This window comes from Carassius carassius, chromosome 36 (genome assembly GCF_963082965.1).
Source record: "Carassius carassius chromosome 36, fCarCar2.1, whole genome shotgun sequence".
Taxonomy (NCBI): Eukaryota; Metazoa; Chordata; class Actinopteri; order Cypriniformes; family Cyprinidae; genus Carassius; species Carassius carassius.
Window position 1 is genome coordinate 26,930,291 of NC_081790.1, and position 16,124 is coordinate 26,946,414.

The following is a 16,124-nucleotide window of genomic DNA, read 5'->3' on the forward strand; positions in this document are numbered from 1 at the left end:
GCTCATGACCATAGGTGAGAGTAGGAACGTAGATAGGCCGGTAAATCGAGAGCTTCCCCTTGCGGCTCAGCTCTTTCTTCACCACGACAGACCAGTAAATCGACCGCATTACTGCAGAAGCTGCACCGATCCGTCTGTCAATCTCCCGTTCCATCCTTCTCTCACTCGTGAACAAGACCCCAAGATACTTAAACTCCTCCACTTGAGGCAGGAACTCTCCACCAACCTGAAGTGGGCAAGCCACCCTTTTCCGACTGAGGACCATGGCCTCGGATTTGGAGGTGCTGATTCTCATCCCAGCCGCTTCACACTCGGCTGCAAACCGTCCCTGTGCATGCTGAAGGTCCTGGCTTGATGAGGCCAACACGACAACATCATCCGCAAAGAGCAGAGACGAAATCGTGTTGTCACCAAACCTGACCCCCTCCGGCCCCTGGCTGCGCCTAGAAATTCTGTCCATAAAAATCATGAACAGAACCGGCGACAAAGGGCAGCCCTGCCGGAGTCCAACACGCACCGTGAACAAGTCTGACTTACTGCTGGCAATACGAACCAAGCTCCTGCTCCTTAGCAAAGGGCCCCGGACCCCATACTCCCGGAGCACCCTCCACAGGCCGCCGCGAGGGACACAGTTGAATGCCTTCTCCACAAAGCACATGTGGACTGGTTGGGCAAACTCCCATGAACCCTCCAGCACCCTGTATAGAGTATAGGGTATAGAGCTGGTCCAGTGTTCCACGGCCTGGACGAAAACCACACTGTTCCTCCTGAATCCGAGGTTCTACTATCGGCCGGATTCTCCTCTCCAGTACCCTGGCATAGACTTTCCCAGGGAGGCTGAGAAGTGTGATCCCCCTGTAGTTGGAACACACCCTCCGGTCCCCCTTCTTAAAAAGAGGGACCACCACCCCGGTCTGCCATCCCAGAGGCACCGTCCCCGACTGCCACGCGATGCTGCAGAGGCGTGTCAGCCAAGACAGCCCCACAACATCCAGAGAGTTGAGGTACTCAGGGCGGATCTCATCCACCCCCGGTGCCTTGCCACCGAGGAGTTTCTTGACTACCTCGGTGACTTCAGCTTGGGTGATGGACGAGTCCACATCTGAGCCCTCAGCCACTGCTTCCTCAATGGAAGACGTGACAGCGGGATTGAGGAGATCCTCGAAGTATTCCTTCCACCGTCCAACGACATCCCCAGTTGAGGTCAACAGCTCCCCACCTCTACTGTAAACAGCGTTGGTAGGGCACTGCTTCCCTCTCCTGAGGCGCCGGATGGTTTGCCAGAATCTCTTCGAGGCTGACCGATAGTCCTTCTCCATAGCCTCACCGAACTCCTCCCAGGCCCGAGTTTTTGCCTCCACAACCACCCGGGCTGCAGTCCGCTTGGCCTGCCGGTACCTGTCAGCTGCCTCAGGAGTCCCACAAGCCAACCAGGCCCGATAGGACTCCTTCTTCAGCTTGACGGCATCCCTTACTTCCGGTGTCCACCACCGGGTTCGGGGATTGCCGCCTCGACAGGCACCGGAAACCGCTTCGACAATGAAGGTGGAGAACATGGTCCACTCGGACACAATATCTTCAGCCTCCCTCGGGATCCGGTCGAAGCTCTGCCGGAGGTGGGAGTTGAAGATCTCTCTGACAGGAGACTCGGCCAAACGTTCCCAGCAGACCCTCACAGTACGTTTGGGTCTGCCGAGTCTGTCCAGCTTCCTCTCCCGCCATCGGATCCAACTCACCACCAGGTGGTGAGCGGTTGACAGCTCCGCCCCTCTCTTCACCCGAGTGTCCAAGACATACGGCCCGAGGTCGGATGAAACGACCACAAAGTCGATCATCGACCTACGGCCTAGGGTGTCCTGGTGCCACGTGTACTGATGGACACCCTTATGCTTGAACATGGTGTTCGTTATGGACAAGCTGTAACTAGCACAGAAGTCCAATAACTGAACACCGCTCGGGATCAGATCAGGGGGGCCGTTCCTCCCAATCATGCCCCTCCAGGTGTCACTGTCGTTGCCCACGTGGGCGTTGAAGTCCCCCAGTAAAACGACGGAGTCCCCAGTCGGAGCACTTTCCAGCACCCCTCCCAGAGACTCCAAGAAGGCTGGGTACTCTGCACTGCCGTTCGGCCCGTAGGCACAAACGACAGTGAGAGACCTATCCCCGACCCGAAGGCGCAGGGAAGCGACCCTCTCGTTCACCGGGGTAAACTCCAACACATGGCAGCTGAGCTGGGGGGCTATAAGCAAACCCACACTAGCCCGCCGCCTCTCACCATGGGCAACTCCAGAGTGGTGAAGAGTCCATCCTCTCTCGAGGAGTGTGGTTCCAGAGCCCAAGCTGTGCGTAGAGGTGAGCCCGACTATCGCTAGTCGGAACCTCTCAACCTCACGCACAATCTCGGGCTCCTTCCCCGCCTGTGAGGTAACGTTCCACGTCCCTAGAGCTAGTTTCCGTGTCCAGGGATCGGGCTGTCGAGGCCCCCGCCTTCGACTGCCGCCCGATTCTCTAAGCACCGGCCCCTTACGGTCCCTCCTGTAGGTGGTGAGCCCACGGGAAGGCGGCCCCACGTCGCTCCTTCGGGCTGAGCCCGGCCGGACCCCGTGGGGGGAGGCCCGGCCACCAGGTGCTCGCATACGAGCCCCAACCCGGGCCTGGCTCCAGGGTGGGGCCCCGGCTGAGCCATACCGGACGACGTCACGGTCCTTTGATTTGGTCTTCTCATAAGGGGTTTCTGAACTGCTCTTAGTCTGACCCGTCGCCTAGGACCTGTTTGCCTTGGGAGACCCTACCAGGGGCATATAGCCCCGGACAACATAGCTCCTAGGGTCATTCGGGTACTCAAACCCCTCCACCACGTTAAGGTGGCAGTTCAAGGAGGGGAATATAACACTATTACTGTATTTGCATTACTCTAAGGGTAGGTTTAGGGTTGTGGTAAGTGTAGACGTTAATAAACCATAACTTTACATTAGCATTTTTCATTGTCGGATTGTACTACCCACTGTTTTAGTGGGAGGTAAGAAAATCTGTCAGGGTAGGACAAATTGACAGAACACCGGGCCTTATGAGTTTACTCTCGATCCCATTCAAGTTTGAGTTCACTCTAGAGCTCACTCCAGTCCATGAGTCCACTCCTAAGACTGATTCAGTTCGTCCCCGGGTGACGGCGTCTACTGCAGAGCCTCCAGAGGTGGAAGGGGTGTTCACCTCAGCTCCTCTCAAAACCAGGGTGTTCATTTATGAACTCTTCATTTATCCTGAAAAGGTCATGTCATCCTAGTCTCGGCCCTAGAAGCCAGTCATGATCTTTTAGCCCTGCCTATTACAGTCACAAAGACTGTCTCTGAATTCACTCAGTACCCTGTTACGGTCAAGGAGGTCAGAGCTGGTTCGTCCTGCCAGTTCTACCTCTGTGTCCAGGCCCTCTGCCACTACATGGGCCTGGCCTGCCATCCCTCCCATCCACCTCCGTTCCGCCTCCCTCCTGGATTTTTTTGACTTTATTTGGAGCGTCTGGAATCCACTCTGAAGTCGATTAACGCGTCTAAGTGTTATGAGGCATTTTCGCTTGATAACCCCGAAAAGAACTTAAATTACACTTTCAGTTTTGATTGTACAGATAAGAGCAATACATCAATCGAATCTGTAAAGTGTCTACTTTTTTTGTATACAGACATAATAACAACAGAACTTTGTGCATTTATAAAATAAAGATAACAAACAAGGTGCGCTGTCTGCAGCCTTTGTCTGCGCTGATCTTCATTTAGAAATGCATCATTAAAATGAACTATAACTCAGTGAATACTCAACGAAGAGGCATGAGAGAGATATCTATAGAAAGCTTGACATATCTACTTTTAAACTAAACAAGTGCTGCCAAAAACAAATATTCTGTGATAGAGTAATCCATATGAAAACAACGCGATGTCAGTTTTTCACGTCTCCCTTCATTATCTTCTAATGTGACCACACCCCCCGCGCTGAATGCCCTATTCAGAGTCTAATATTTCACTGAAGCGCACGACTTGAATATGCCCACACAACAGAGGACAACGCAGCGAGATTGTTCTTCAAGTTTTTTTATTTGACTGTTTGCTTCGCGATGAGAGGAATAAGACATAATTCACCCCAATAAGATGTGATGTGGATTACCTCAGGATTTGAGATTTGGATTTCCTCAGAAAAAAAGAATGAAGCGCTTTATTCAGCAGAGATCTTTATTTATTTACAAACGTGTACTAGTTTTCACATATGTGTAAACATTTTACTAGTTCCTGACTAAATGTATAATCAAGTGAAATATTATGAAGATTCAATAACAATAAACACTACTATACACTTCAAACGCTTGATGTAAATAATATAAATGTAACAAATAAATGTAACTGTAACAAATGTAACAAACAATGCTGTTCTTTCAATTTATCCCCCCTAAAAAAACTGAAAGTCAGCTTTGATTGTTCCTAATAAACTGATTAACTGCACTCCCAAGTGGATTTTAAATTATTTTGTGGAATAATTAAATATATTCTAAATATACTACAAACATAAAATTATATAATTTATTTTTTCCTCACATTCTTTCTTGTAACACCTCCCTCTCAGTGACACAAGCTGACTGAAAGACTCATTATGCAGCTCATTATGCAGCTCATTATGCAGGCATTTGTCTTCTCAGGTGTAAATCACAATGATATTCATGATAGTTGACGCCTACTCGCATATGACTTTTACAAACAAAAAGTGTCTTAGAAAATTTTAATCAATATATTGTTTTCTGTGAGTAAGTAAACAAGATGATTTTCATATAATTTAGAAAGAAAAATTCTAGGCTACAAGCTCCAGTTCTCAAAAGTCCCAGGAACCAATGTTCTGTATGTGTTTTATTGCATTATTTAAGTCATTTAACATTTTTAGATTTTCACTAACCACGCATAACATTTTTTTTCTCAAAAACACAATCATGTACATTCATACTGTTCACATGTTATTATAGCCCAGTTTGTGCTGATTACACTGAGATTAGCCATTTAGATATTTATAAGAAACTGAAAAAAGCTAATTTCAGGGCATGACAAAACTTCTCCAGGCCCCAAAAATACCCTTAGACTCCAGAGGAAGTTTGTCATGTCACAGCCATCTGCAGTGCCCTTGCCATTCATCAGAGGGCACTCTTCTGGACTGAAGTTTGTGTTGTTCTAGACTTCGGTTCCCATCACCCCTTGCACTTATCTTATTGTTTATCCAGTGTGTTATTTTATTCTTATTGGTTCCCATACATATATACCATGTTATGTTAGCCCTTGTTTGCTTGAGTATTGTTTTCTCATACGCTGTTTGTGGATTACCTTTTGCCTTTGTTTTCTGCTTTTTGGATCTTTTTTTTTTGTGGATTTATAAACTGCACGTGGATCTTATGTGTTCATAACCGCATTCTCAGGGAAGGTTTGTTAAATATTAACGAGCACAGCCTTCATCACAGTATGGTTTTAAAATGAGTTAATGTTTTGGCGACTCACAGTTGTTAACCACTTGCTGATAGATGTTGTTTCGTTTCCCTGTGAAACTGAAAATGTCATAAGATGGCGAATAGCGGTTTTGTGCTCTTTTCAGCTGATTATTCAATTTTGCTTTTTATAGTTATACAGTATAGGAATGATTAAGGAAGAAAAAAAGAACAACTTATGAGAAAGTTAAGAAATCCTCCTGTATATTATTGTAACTGAAATGAAAATGCAAACGAAAACGTTTCCTGTTCTCAGTGAATGTGCATTCATGTCAGTGACGTGAAGACAAGCTCGAGTAAATATCAAAGAGCATGTACGCCCTCTCGTGTTCCACACAGAAACTTATTTTTTTTCAGTAGTGAAAGTTTTAGTTAGTGTTCTAGTTTGAACGACATCCTCTAAAAAAAATACCTCCTGAATATATTGTAGTTTAATCACAATCATTATCACACACAATCACAAAAATGGACATACATTCAGTTATATTCAGTCATCATGTTGAGTGAAATCATTTTGAATAATATTGCTATTATGACATAAGCCTACATTTTAAAATATGGGCAATTAAATATGTATATGTTCATACGTATATAATTAAATTTATATATACAGGTGCATCTCAATAAATTAGAATGTTAATGAAAAGTTCATTTATTTCAGTAATTCAACTCAAATTGTGAAACTCATGTATTAAATAAATTCAATGCACACAGACTGAAGTAGTTTAAATCTTCTTTTAAGTGTGATGATTTTGGCTCACATTTAACAAAAACCCACCAGTTCACAATCTCAACAAATTACAATACTTCATAAGACAAACAAACAAACAAACAACAACAATGGGCTATGAACTTCTCCATGCTTCCTCCTGACTCTAGGACCTTGGTTTCCAAATTAAATACAAAACTTGCTCTCATCTGAAAAGAGGACTTTGGACCACTGGGCAACAGTCCAGTTCTTCTTCTCCTTAGCCCAGGTAAGACGCCTCAGGAGTGGCTTAACAAAAAGGGATATGACTACTATATCCAAATTCCTTGACACTGTATGTCTGTATACCTTGACCCCAGCCTCAGTCCATTCCTTGTGAAGTTCACTCAAATTCTTGAATCAATTTTGCTTGACAGTCCTCATAAGGCTACAGTTCTCTCTCTTGGTTGTGCATCTTTATCTTCCACACTTTTTCCTTCCACTCAACTTTCTGTTAACATGCTTGGATACAGCACTCTGTGAACAGACAGCTTCTTTGGCAATGAATGTTTGTGTCTTACCCTCCTTGTGAAGGGTGCAAATGATTGTTCTGGACAACTGTCAGATCAGCAGTCATCCCCATGATTGTGTAGCCTAATGAACCAAACTGAGAGACCATTTTGAAGGCTCAGGAAACCTTTTCAGGTGTTTTGAGTCGATTAGCTGACTGGCATATCACCAAATTCTAATTTGTTGAGATAGTGAATTGGTTTTTTTTTTTTTTTAAATGTGAGCCAAAATCATCACAATTAAAAGAACCAAAGACTTAAATAAATTAAATGCACACAGACTGAAGTAATACATGAGTTTCACGATTTGAGTTGAATTACTAAAATAAATGAAATTTTCCACGACATTTTAATTTATTGAGATGCACCTGTAAATACACCTCTAAGATGAATCTGTTTTAGGATTCTGCTTTACTGGGCACCTTTACATTTAGTGCTGCAAATTATTAATTAGCAAAATTTTTATTAATTTCCCTAAAAACACTTGGCTGATGCATCACCACCATACACTTCATCAAAGTATGTTACAATTTCGAATTAAATGCACATTGTTCTTGTCTTATTTAAGAGAGTTCACGAGGCTCCATTGTGGGTTTGTACATTTTAGCTTCAACCTTTCAGATTTTTACAAGAAGACTACACCACTCATGTATATTAATAATAAAGCATTACAAATATAACGAGGGCAGATGCAGGCTTTATGTTTGTTTTGCTTCCTCTTCATTTCATTTGATGTTGCTGAATCAGGTCGAAACAAAGTGATTAATCTAGATGAATTGTATTGTAAGCTTCCATTTGTCGCACCCTAAATGTCCTAACATCAGACACACACAAGAAAGAAAGGAAAAATAAAAAACAACAGGAACAGAGTAAGACTATTTTCCTTGCTGACCTGCTGCTAGTTATCAAAGGAGTCTCTTGATTTTAATGATTATTAGTATTTGAAAAATGTATATTTTTATCATAATATACTGACAATTTCCTGACTGTAAATAAAAAATGAAACTATTTTTAAAGGATGTTTGTTCTTTTTACCCCGTTGTGTTTTTATATTATTTTCCTCAGGCCTAGTAAAATAATGATGTGCACATGAAACACCATCCAAAAAACAAAAACGGGTCACAGGCTCTACTTCAGCATATTTATTTTAAACTGAATAAATAACACTTATTTCTTCAGTAAATCGAATGGTTTGTTGTACCGTATGTGGATATTTGGGTTTTCTCTAGTGTGAAATCCCTACTAACACTTCATTTGATCTGTGTTACCAGAATGTCTTTGCTGCTAGTTCTCTGCAGTGTCGTAAGTGAAACTGGGGAGTTTGGTAGCGTGGGCTGGAAAGGTTTCGGTGACCTGTTCATCATTTTCTAGCAGTGAGCTGCAGATTTAAGAGTTACAGGGTTCAGAGATTATTATGGCTGCATTTGTGGTTTGGCTGGCATGCAAAACATGAGTTAAGAAACCAGCTCGTCACTTCCTTTGGGGGTAATGATAGCAGTCATGGACAGCCTTGAGCAGCCTTGCAGTAAATGTTTGAGAAATAATTCTGGTTTAAGTTGGTTTGAATAAGGTCAGTTCTTTAACACTGTTTAAAAAAATCCTACAACAAAAACAGTTTGTACTTAATTTCACGTTACATGAAAAATAAAAACATATTCCCATTGTAGGTGTATACTGATTTCTCATTCTGCCAATTTTGGATTTAAAAAAAAAAAAATACAGCATGTCTTACTATTTTTGTATGTTGATGTTACACACATTTATCTCCTTTTTGACATCTGGAGAGAACTGTGGTTCAAATTTACTTTTGGCATGTCTGGAAGAGGTGAAAAGCTGGATGTTTCACAATTTGGTTCAGTTAAATCAAAGTAAAACAGATATTATGATTTTTGCCCAACCAGAGGATGCTCAGACATTAACACTGATTTAGGTCCATAGTTGGCAAAAACAAGAAGAAGAAGAAATATAGGAGTTGCGTTTGATCACTTAATATATGGCAAGCAGATTAATGCTGTGTTTAATAGTTGTTTCTACTACTTCTTCCAGACTAGGTCTCTTACTCAATTAATATCTATTTTTGTTATTAATGCCTTTATTTAGTCTTGTCTGGACTATTGCAAGTTATTTTTTTATTTTTTATGTCAGACCATTATTTCACACTTAAGTTAGTTTCTGAATGCGGCAGATAGTCTGCTTGTGCGTTCTGAGAAGAGTCAACATATCTCTTCTATTTTGGCCTCTTGTTACATGTCTGTGGTTTTCTATATTGACTTTCCTTTCACCTACTTTCCCTAGTTGTCCTATATGTTACTCTGTTAATCTGTGTTGCATTCATTAAGTCATTAGTCCCTAAGTTGCTTTTGTTCCTATACATTTATGTAATTCATTAAAGCCCTGTTCATATGGGATTAATATTACCTGTGGCCTGTAGCATGAAGTGAGATGAACAAACTCAAGAGTTGGAGAGTAAGTTTTGAGTTGACAAAACCCATCCTGATCTCATGGCAATTTGTACATATAAGCCAATATTTTACGAGTTGCACAATTCGTATGAATTTCTGCGAATGACCTACACCTAACCCCGGCCCTAAACCTACCCGTCAGTGGGGTCTAAACAAATCGTACAAAATTGTACAAATCACTGAGTAGTGACTGTGTTTTTCAGCAATAGTGTGCACCCTTAATTTACAGAGAAAAGAAGGTCAGGGAAAAATCCCAAAACAAGTTCTTTGTGCATTTTAATTTTTTTCTACTTGTTACTTTGCACTTTTTGTTAGGAAATGTTTATTTACTATTTATTCAGGTTTTCTAAGGTATCTTATATTTTGATACTTAATTTCCATGATCTAAATAATGTTTTTTTTTTTTTTTTGTCATTTGGAAGTGTGTAGGCCTTCTTGCATTATTTCGCTGTAACATTATGATTATACAGTATATTCAGTTGCATAAAATGGTCTTTAAAATGACAATAATAGCACTTATAGCAATTATTTGCTTGGGCAATATATCGCACAACAAAACATTTTTATCGTGACAGGCCTACGTACGAATTGGTCGTTTGAATGTGTTGCAAAACCCAATAAAGCCAAACTGGTTTAGATCAGTTTCACCAGGCCCACGAAGCGTGATATAAACATTCTCTGTCAACTCAGAGTTTGTGATTATCTCTGGAGTGTGTGCACCTGACAGTGTGACGCATGCAGCAAACAAGATATGTCAATATTAAACATTTTATAAATTTAAATGCATTTACAAGGAAACTTCAATATCCAAGTAGAATTTTATTTTTACATAACATCACGGCAGTGCAGCATAAGCAGAAATCCCAGAGGGGTCAGGGGAGACAGGACCCCTCCATCTAAGGGTTGTCCAACTAAAAATATTATTAAAAACAACTCTGTGCATTGTACATAACAAATTTTTTAAAAAGAGTCTACCCTACCTTGCCTCACAGTGCTTTGGTCCAAATGCCTTCTTTCCTCTTTTACATCACCTACACACACAAAGTCCAGTGAAAGAGAGAACAAAGCCAATAGTTGTGGAACTCCAGTAAGTAAGGCTGTCAATGCTATTTTTTAGTGATTTTTTTTCTTTAATACAGATCCACCAGAGCTGTACAGGGCAGATGGCAGACGGTTTGCTGATGTCATTACATTTATTCACTTGTTCACTTAGCTGACGCTTTTATCCAAAGCGACTTACAATTGCCACATATGTCAGAGGTCACACACCTCTGGAGCAACTAGGGGTTAAGTGTCTTGCTCAGGGACACATTGGTGTCTCACAGTGGATTCGAACCCAGGTCTCTCACACCAAAGACATGTGTCTTATCCACTGCGCTAGCACCACCCCATGTCAACGTTGTGGATCAAGTGGCCCCCGGTGGTGGTAAGGTTATGGTATGGGCAGGCGTATGTTGTGGACAACAAACACAGGTGCATTTTATTTTTGGCATTTTGAATGCACAGAGATACCGTGATTAGATCCTGAGGCATATTGTTGTGTCTTTCATCCACGACCATCACCTCATGTTGCAGCATGATAACGCACGGCCCCATGTTGCAAGGATCTTTACCCAATTCCTGGAAGCTGAAAACATCACAGTTCTTGCATGGCCAGCAAACTCACCGGACATGTCACCCATTGAGCATGTTTGGGATGCTCTGGATCTGCGTATACGACAGCGTGTTCCAGTTCCTGCCAATATCCAGCAACTTCACACAGCCATTGAAGAGGAGTGGACCAACATCCCACTGGCCACAATCAACAACCTGATCAACTCTATGTGAAGGAGATGTGTTGCACTGCGTGAGGCAAATGCTGGTCACACCAGATACTGACTGGTTTTCGGAACCCCCACCCCCCGACCCCCCAATACAGTAAAACTGTAGAGTGGCCTTTTATTGTGGCCAGCCTAAACCTTGCTATGTGCACTGTGATAGACAAACTGAGACTCGTCACAGCAAGTATATTGTTGCTCACTCTATGGTCTGATTGCTTCTACTTTGTAAGTCGCTTTGGATAAAAGCGTCTGCTAAATGACCAGGCCTAAATGTAAATGTAACTCATCAGTTCTGCACATGGCTTTGAACATGGTATTATATCAAATGCTAGTAAGAATGTTTTTATGATCTGAAGGCCTAAAGAGAATGTTAAAACTTTCTGGCTTTATATTGTCTAATAAGGATCATAGTGTTTGTGTTAAATTGAAATATATTGGACATTTTGTTACAGAGCACATGACAGTAGATGAAGTCACTGAAAGGCAATTTTTATGGGGAAATGGATATTTATGTTTTGGTATTGTAAGGTATATGTAAGGTTGTTTAGGTCAAAGAGCTTTAAAAAAGAGGTCTTCTACCATAATCCTGGAGACCCACGGTCTTGAAGAGTTTAGTTCCAAACTAAGTGGGTCTCCAGGGGTGGGGTGGATGACCTATGCTCTAAAGTATATGTTCCTCAAGCCTCCTGCCTGTTTTGTTCGGGGTAAAAACCCAGTTATAATTTTAGGCAACCGGATATGTCCTGTGCTCTGAGAATGGAAGCGAGTTTTGCTCGATTTATCTGGCTCTCCTCTGCTTTTCTACTGAGGTTAGCAGTTATGTCAACCTCAGCAACCAGGATCCAACGTCACATGCGAGCAGAGTTTCCTGTATAGGTACTGGAGTTTCTGAACAGTCATGTATCTAGTCAATTGCTCAAGCACAAGCAAACCAGCCAAACAGGTAAGAGTGCTATTCTTTTCTTGGGGTCTTAGAATTTATTCAAAAGCAATTTAACAAGTTTTAAAAATAGATCAAGGGAGAACCTGTCATCATATAGACCATTTTTTGACTTTGTCCTCCCATGCCCCATTAGGACAACCAAAAATCACTGTATGTCAAGATTTTGAGGAGCAGTGGTCAGCAAGTGTACACCAATTGTTTTGGCTGTCACAATGTTGCAGGAAGGCAATTTAACCACCAATGACTCCTGTCAGATTCATGATGGCTTTTTGTGGCCCGTCTTGCCCATTGGCTACATTTTCATCTGTTGCATTGGTCTGCTCTGTAACACCGTCACCCTCTACATATTTTTCCTTCGGCGGCATGCAGACTCTTCCATGGCTGTGTACATGCGACACCTTGCCCTGGCAGACACACTCCTGGTCATGTGTTTGCCCCTGCGAGTTTACTACCACAACAAAGAAGGTCCCTTCTACTTGTGCAAGGTGGTGGGCATCTTTTTCTACATTAACATGTATTCCAGCATCCTGTTCCTCAGCCTCATCAGTCTAGATCGCTATTTGAAAATCATCAAGCCTGTTTGGGTCTTTCGAATCCAAAAGACAAAGTGGAGCCACACGGCAAGCTACACCATCTGGGTGATCCTCATTTCTGGAATGATTCCCTTTTTTTCAAGCAACAGTCAAAAAAATCCCTGTGACAAGGTCTGCTTCCACTTCCACAGCAAGGGACCTGTCGGTGGGACCATAAACCTGACAACAGTGGTTCTCTTCCTTGTTTTTTATGTAGCCTTTCTTTGTTTTTATGTGAAGATCACTAAGAAACTCAAGACTATGACCATGGGTAATGGTGACCCTAAGGCACAAAGTCGCAAAAAGAGGGTCATCATAAAGACTTTCTTAGTGCCAGCCATTTTTACATTGTGTTTCTTGCCGTACCATGCAGTACGAATACCATACGTTCTGGCTCAGCTGAACGTGATCGGAGATCTTCATAGCCAACAATTGTTGCACATCTTAAATGAGAGTACTTTGCTATTGTCTGCTCTAAATAGCTGCCTAGACCCAATTATCTATTACTTCTTATCCAGTGCATACAGGAAAACAATACTGTGTGCCATTCAGGGCAAGTTTAAAAACATGTATGCTTTAAACAGAAGGAGAATCAGCATAAACCGCTCACTCACTGAAATTTAGCATTAAAGGATGACTTTTTCAATTGTGACTTGTCTAGATTAATCACTTTTTTTTTTATTCAACAAATTTAAAACATTTAGTTTTAAATTATGTTTACTATTGGTCACAGCTTGGGTACACATGACTTAATATAATATTCAGATTCAGATAGCTTTATTAGTCCCCAAGGAGGCAATTCAGTTCTACAGCCAATATATGACCGTAAAAAATGTTTATACATTATTTGTATAAACATGTAAGGCATATGTGTGTGTTTATGACGGTTCTAACATTGTTGATAAGATTTTTGATATTTCATACTTTTGATAATTTCACTATATATGTATAATAAGTTTAAAATTGTTCATATATATTTATATTTATCTGTGTTTATGTATTTACACACTCACACACTCACACACACACAAACACACACACACACACACACACACACGCACGCACGCACACACACACACACACACACACACACACACACACACACACACACACTGTTTGCACTTAGCATTGTATTTTCTTATTTCGTTTTCCTTTGGTGTCTGTGACCCAGATCTGACATGCAGCCAACCAGTTGAGAACCACTGAGCTACAGTGCTCTGAGTGTACATTTGTGGATAGACTTTTTACATTTTCTTCATGGCTTTATTTAACTGAGAGAATGACCTATATTTATGATAGTTATAATATGTGAAAAAAAAGACTGTAAATGTTATGGATTTCCCCTATTGTAATAGATCTCATGTGGTTGACATGGGGGTTGTTGTGCTATGAGTGTAACCCATGTTTGTGGTGGTAGATTTTGTACATGTACTTTTCTCTAATTATGAGTGTAACGTGGGAAAATACTAAATGTTGTTCAAAAAAATAAATAATAATAATAATTATATATACACAATATATATATATATATATATATATATACACACACACACACACACACACACATACATTTGCACTTTTTATTATTTAATTATTTAAACAATTTAAACTTTTTTTTTTTTAAGAATTTGGTTGAATGTTTGATTTGATTTTGTTGACAAGTAACTGAAAGCTGAATGAGATGCATTAGTAACCTAAAAAATACAAATAATATAATAATGTGTATATTTTTTCTGTTATAAAATGCATTACTGTTTGCATGCCTTTCTTCATGTTCTTTATAAACAGTGTATGTACATATTTATACATGCCTGTAATTTGGCTAAAGCCATTACTGTAACAATTCATGGTAATAAAATGCAAAAGAATGATTTAAATAAATTTTGCATTGTTTGTTGCAAAAACTGCAGTTTTCAGCTGATTTCTTAGATAGGTTTAGGGAGCTTGACATGATGCTCAAAGCTGCTGTGTGGGTTTGATGTTGTCATTCGATTCTGATTAACAGATTGGAGAGAGCATCGATGAACTGAGTTTTTTCTGCAGATTGTGGGTGACTTGCAGGATCCTGTTTGTGACTTGAGTTTCAAGTATAGATCATTTTCCACTTGCACACCATTTTGCATTTAATACATCCTTATGTATACGTGCGCACACACACACACACACATACACTTTGTGTATTCCTTTTGTATTTCAGAAGGTTTAGTGCAACATGGAGTGTGGGTGAGTAGAGGATGAATAATTTTTTTTGTTTAACACAATTTTTTTTTCTTAGATTGAAAAGTGCTTCTTATGATTGAGATTTAGTTAAATGAAGTGAAAGGTCACCACTACCTTTGCACTTATGACCTAGTTGCATAGACCTTGCACCATAACCAGTTATGATCATCAAAAGTTAAGCAGCAGTAAACCTGAGGTGCTCACACTTTTTTAGTGGATTTATTTGCGTCCTTTTCTGAATTACATTATATGATATTAATAATATAATAATTAAAAATAAGTACAACATAAAAATAACAATGACAAAATCTTCATTTCTCATTTGTTTTTCATGTTATAAGCTACAAAATATACTGCCAACACTCTGAAAGCACTCATAATCATGTTTTATGATGTTTACTGGATATTCATAAAAAAAAAATAATAATAAAATATGCCCATAGCACTGACATCACTTGTAATGAAATGCTTAGAAAGATTGGTCAGAAACTTCATTACATTTGTGATTGGTCAGAAACATCCCTGGATTAATTACAGTTTGCCTATGCCATCACACACCTTTCTGCACACGGCCCTGAACCATCTGGATGTGAGAAACCTATGTCTGTCTTCCGGACTAACAGACCACAAGCAGTAAGGGTGGGCAGCCCCCTGCTCTACTCATTGTACACTTATGACTGCATGGCCACTTCTAACTCCACCACTATTGTCAATTTTGACCTACACTGGCCTACCTAGAGGGGATCTAAGGTCTGGAGGACTGGTGCCAGGACAGCAACCTCCTTGAATCAGTGGTGTAGCCAGGGCCATCTGCTGTTTGCTAGCTTTTTGCCATAGGCTGTTTGTGTATTAACTGCTATATATCAATACCTGTGTACCTGTGCTTTGAAAGTCCGTAATCTGTTGTCATGTTAGCTTCCCCTTTGTGTTCCCCAACTGTCTTCCATGTTGTGAAGCTCATTATTCATTGTTATAATTGGTGCATTATCACTACCATCTACATTTTCCTACCCATCATTGACTGATGACCTGAGGTGGTAGTGCAGCCACGACACAAAAAACTTTTTTTTTCACATTGTTTCATCTGAACAATGCACTTATATGTTTGCTTTGTAGTTTAATTCTCTCTCACTTGCTCTATATATACAATCTGCATTTAGCATGACATTTTCTATGCTGTCTGTGACCCAGAACGGATTGTACATTGGGTAGACTTTTTAGATTTCCTTCATGACTTTATTTAACTGAGAATGACCTGTATTTATGATAGTTGTGAAACAAGAAAAAAAAAGTAAAAAGAAAAGACTTTTGTAAATGTTATGGATTTACCTTATTGCAATA

General features: G+C 40.7%; 2 protein-coding genes across 2 annotated transcripts in view; both read left to right on the forward strand.

The window, feature by feature from the left end:
- Nucleotides 1–16,124, forward strand: part of LOC132117501 (protein sprouty homolog 4-like) — a 217,603-nt gene that overhangs the window by 82,069 nt on the left and 119,410 nt on the right. The window lies entirely within an intron of this gene.
- gpr34l (G protein-coupled receptor 34 like) lies at nucleotides 11,768–13,450 on the forward strand. Its single transcript, XM_059525667.1, has 2 exons — nucleotides 11,768–11,991; nucleotides 12,125–13,450. The coding sequence occupies exon 2, from the start codon at nucleotides 12,204–12,206 to the stop codon at nucleotides 13,185–13,187; it is 984 nt and encodes a 327-aa protein (XP_059381650.1). The 5' UTR covers nucleotides 11,768–11,991; nucleotides 12,125–12,203; the 3' UTR covers nucleotides 13,188–13,450.

What these genes read in the sequence shown, in the direction of transcription:
- gpr34l (XM_059525667.1), top strand. Translation starts at nt 12,204, where the DNA reads ATGTTGCAGGAAGGCAATTTAACCACCAATGACTCCTGTCAGATTCAT.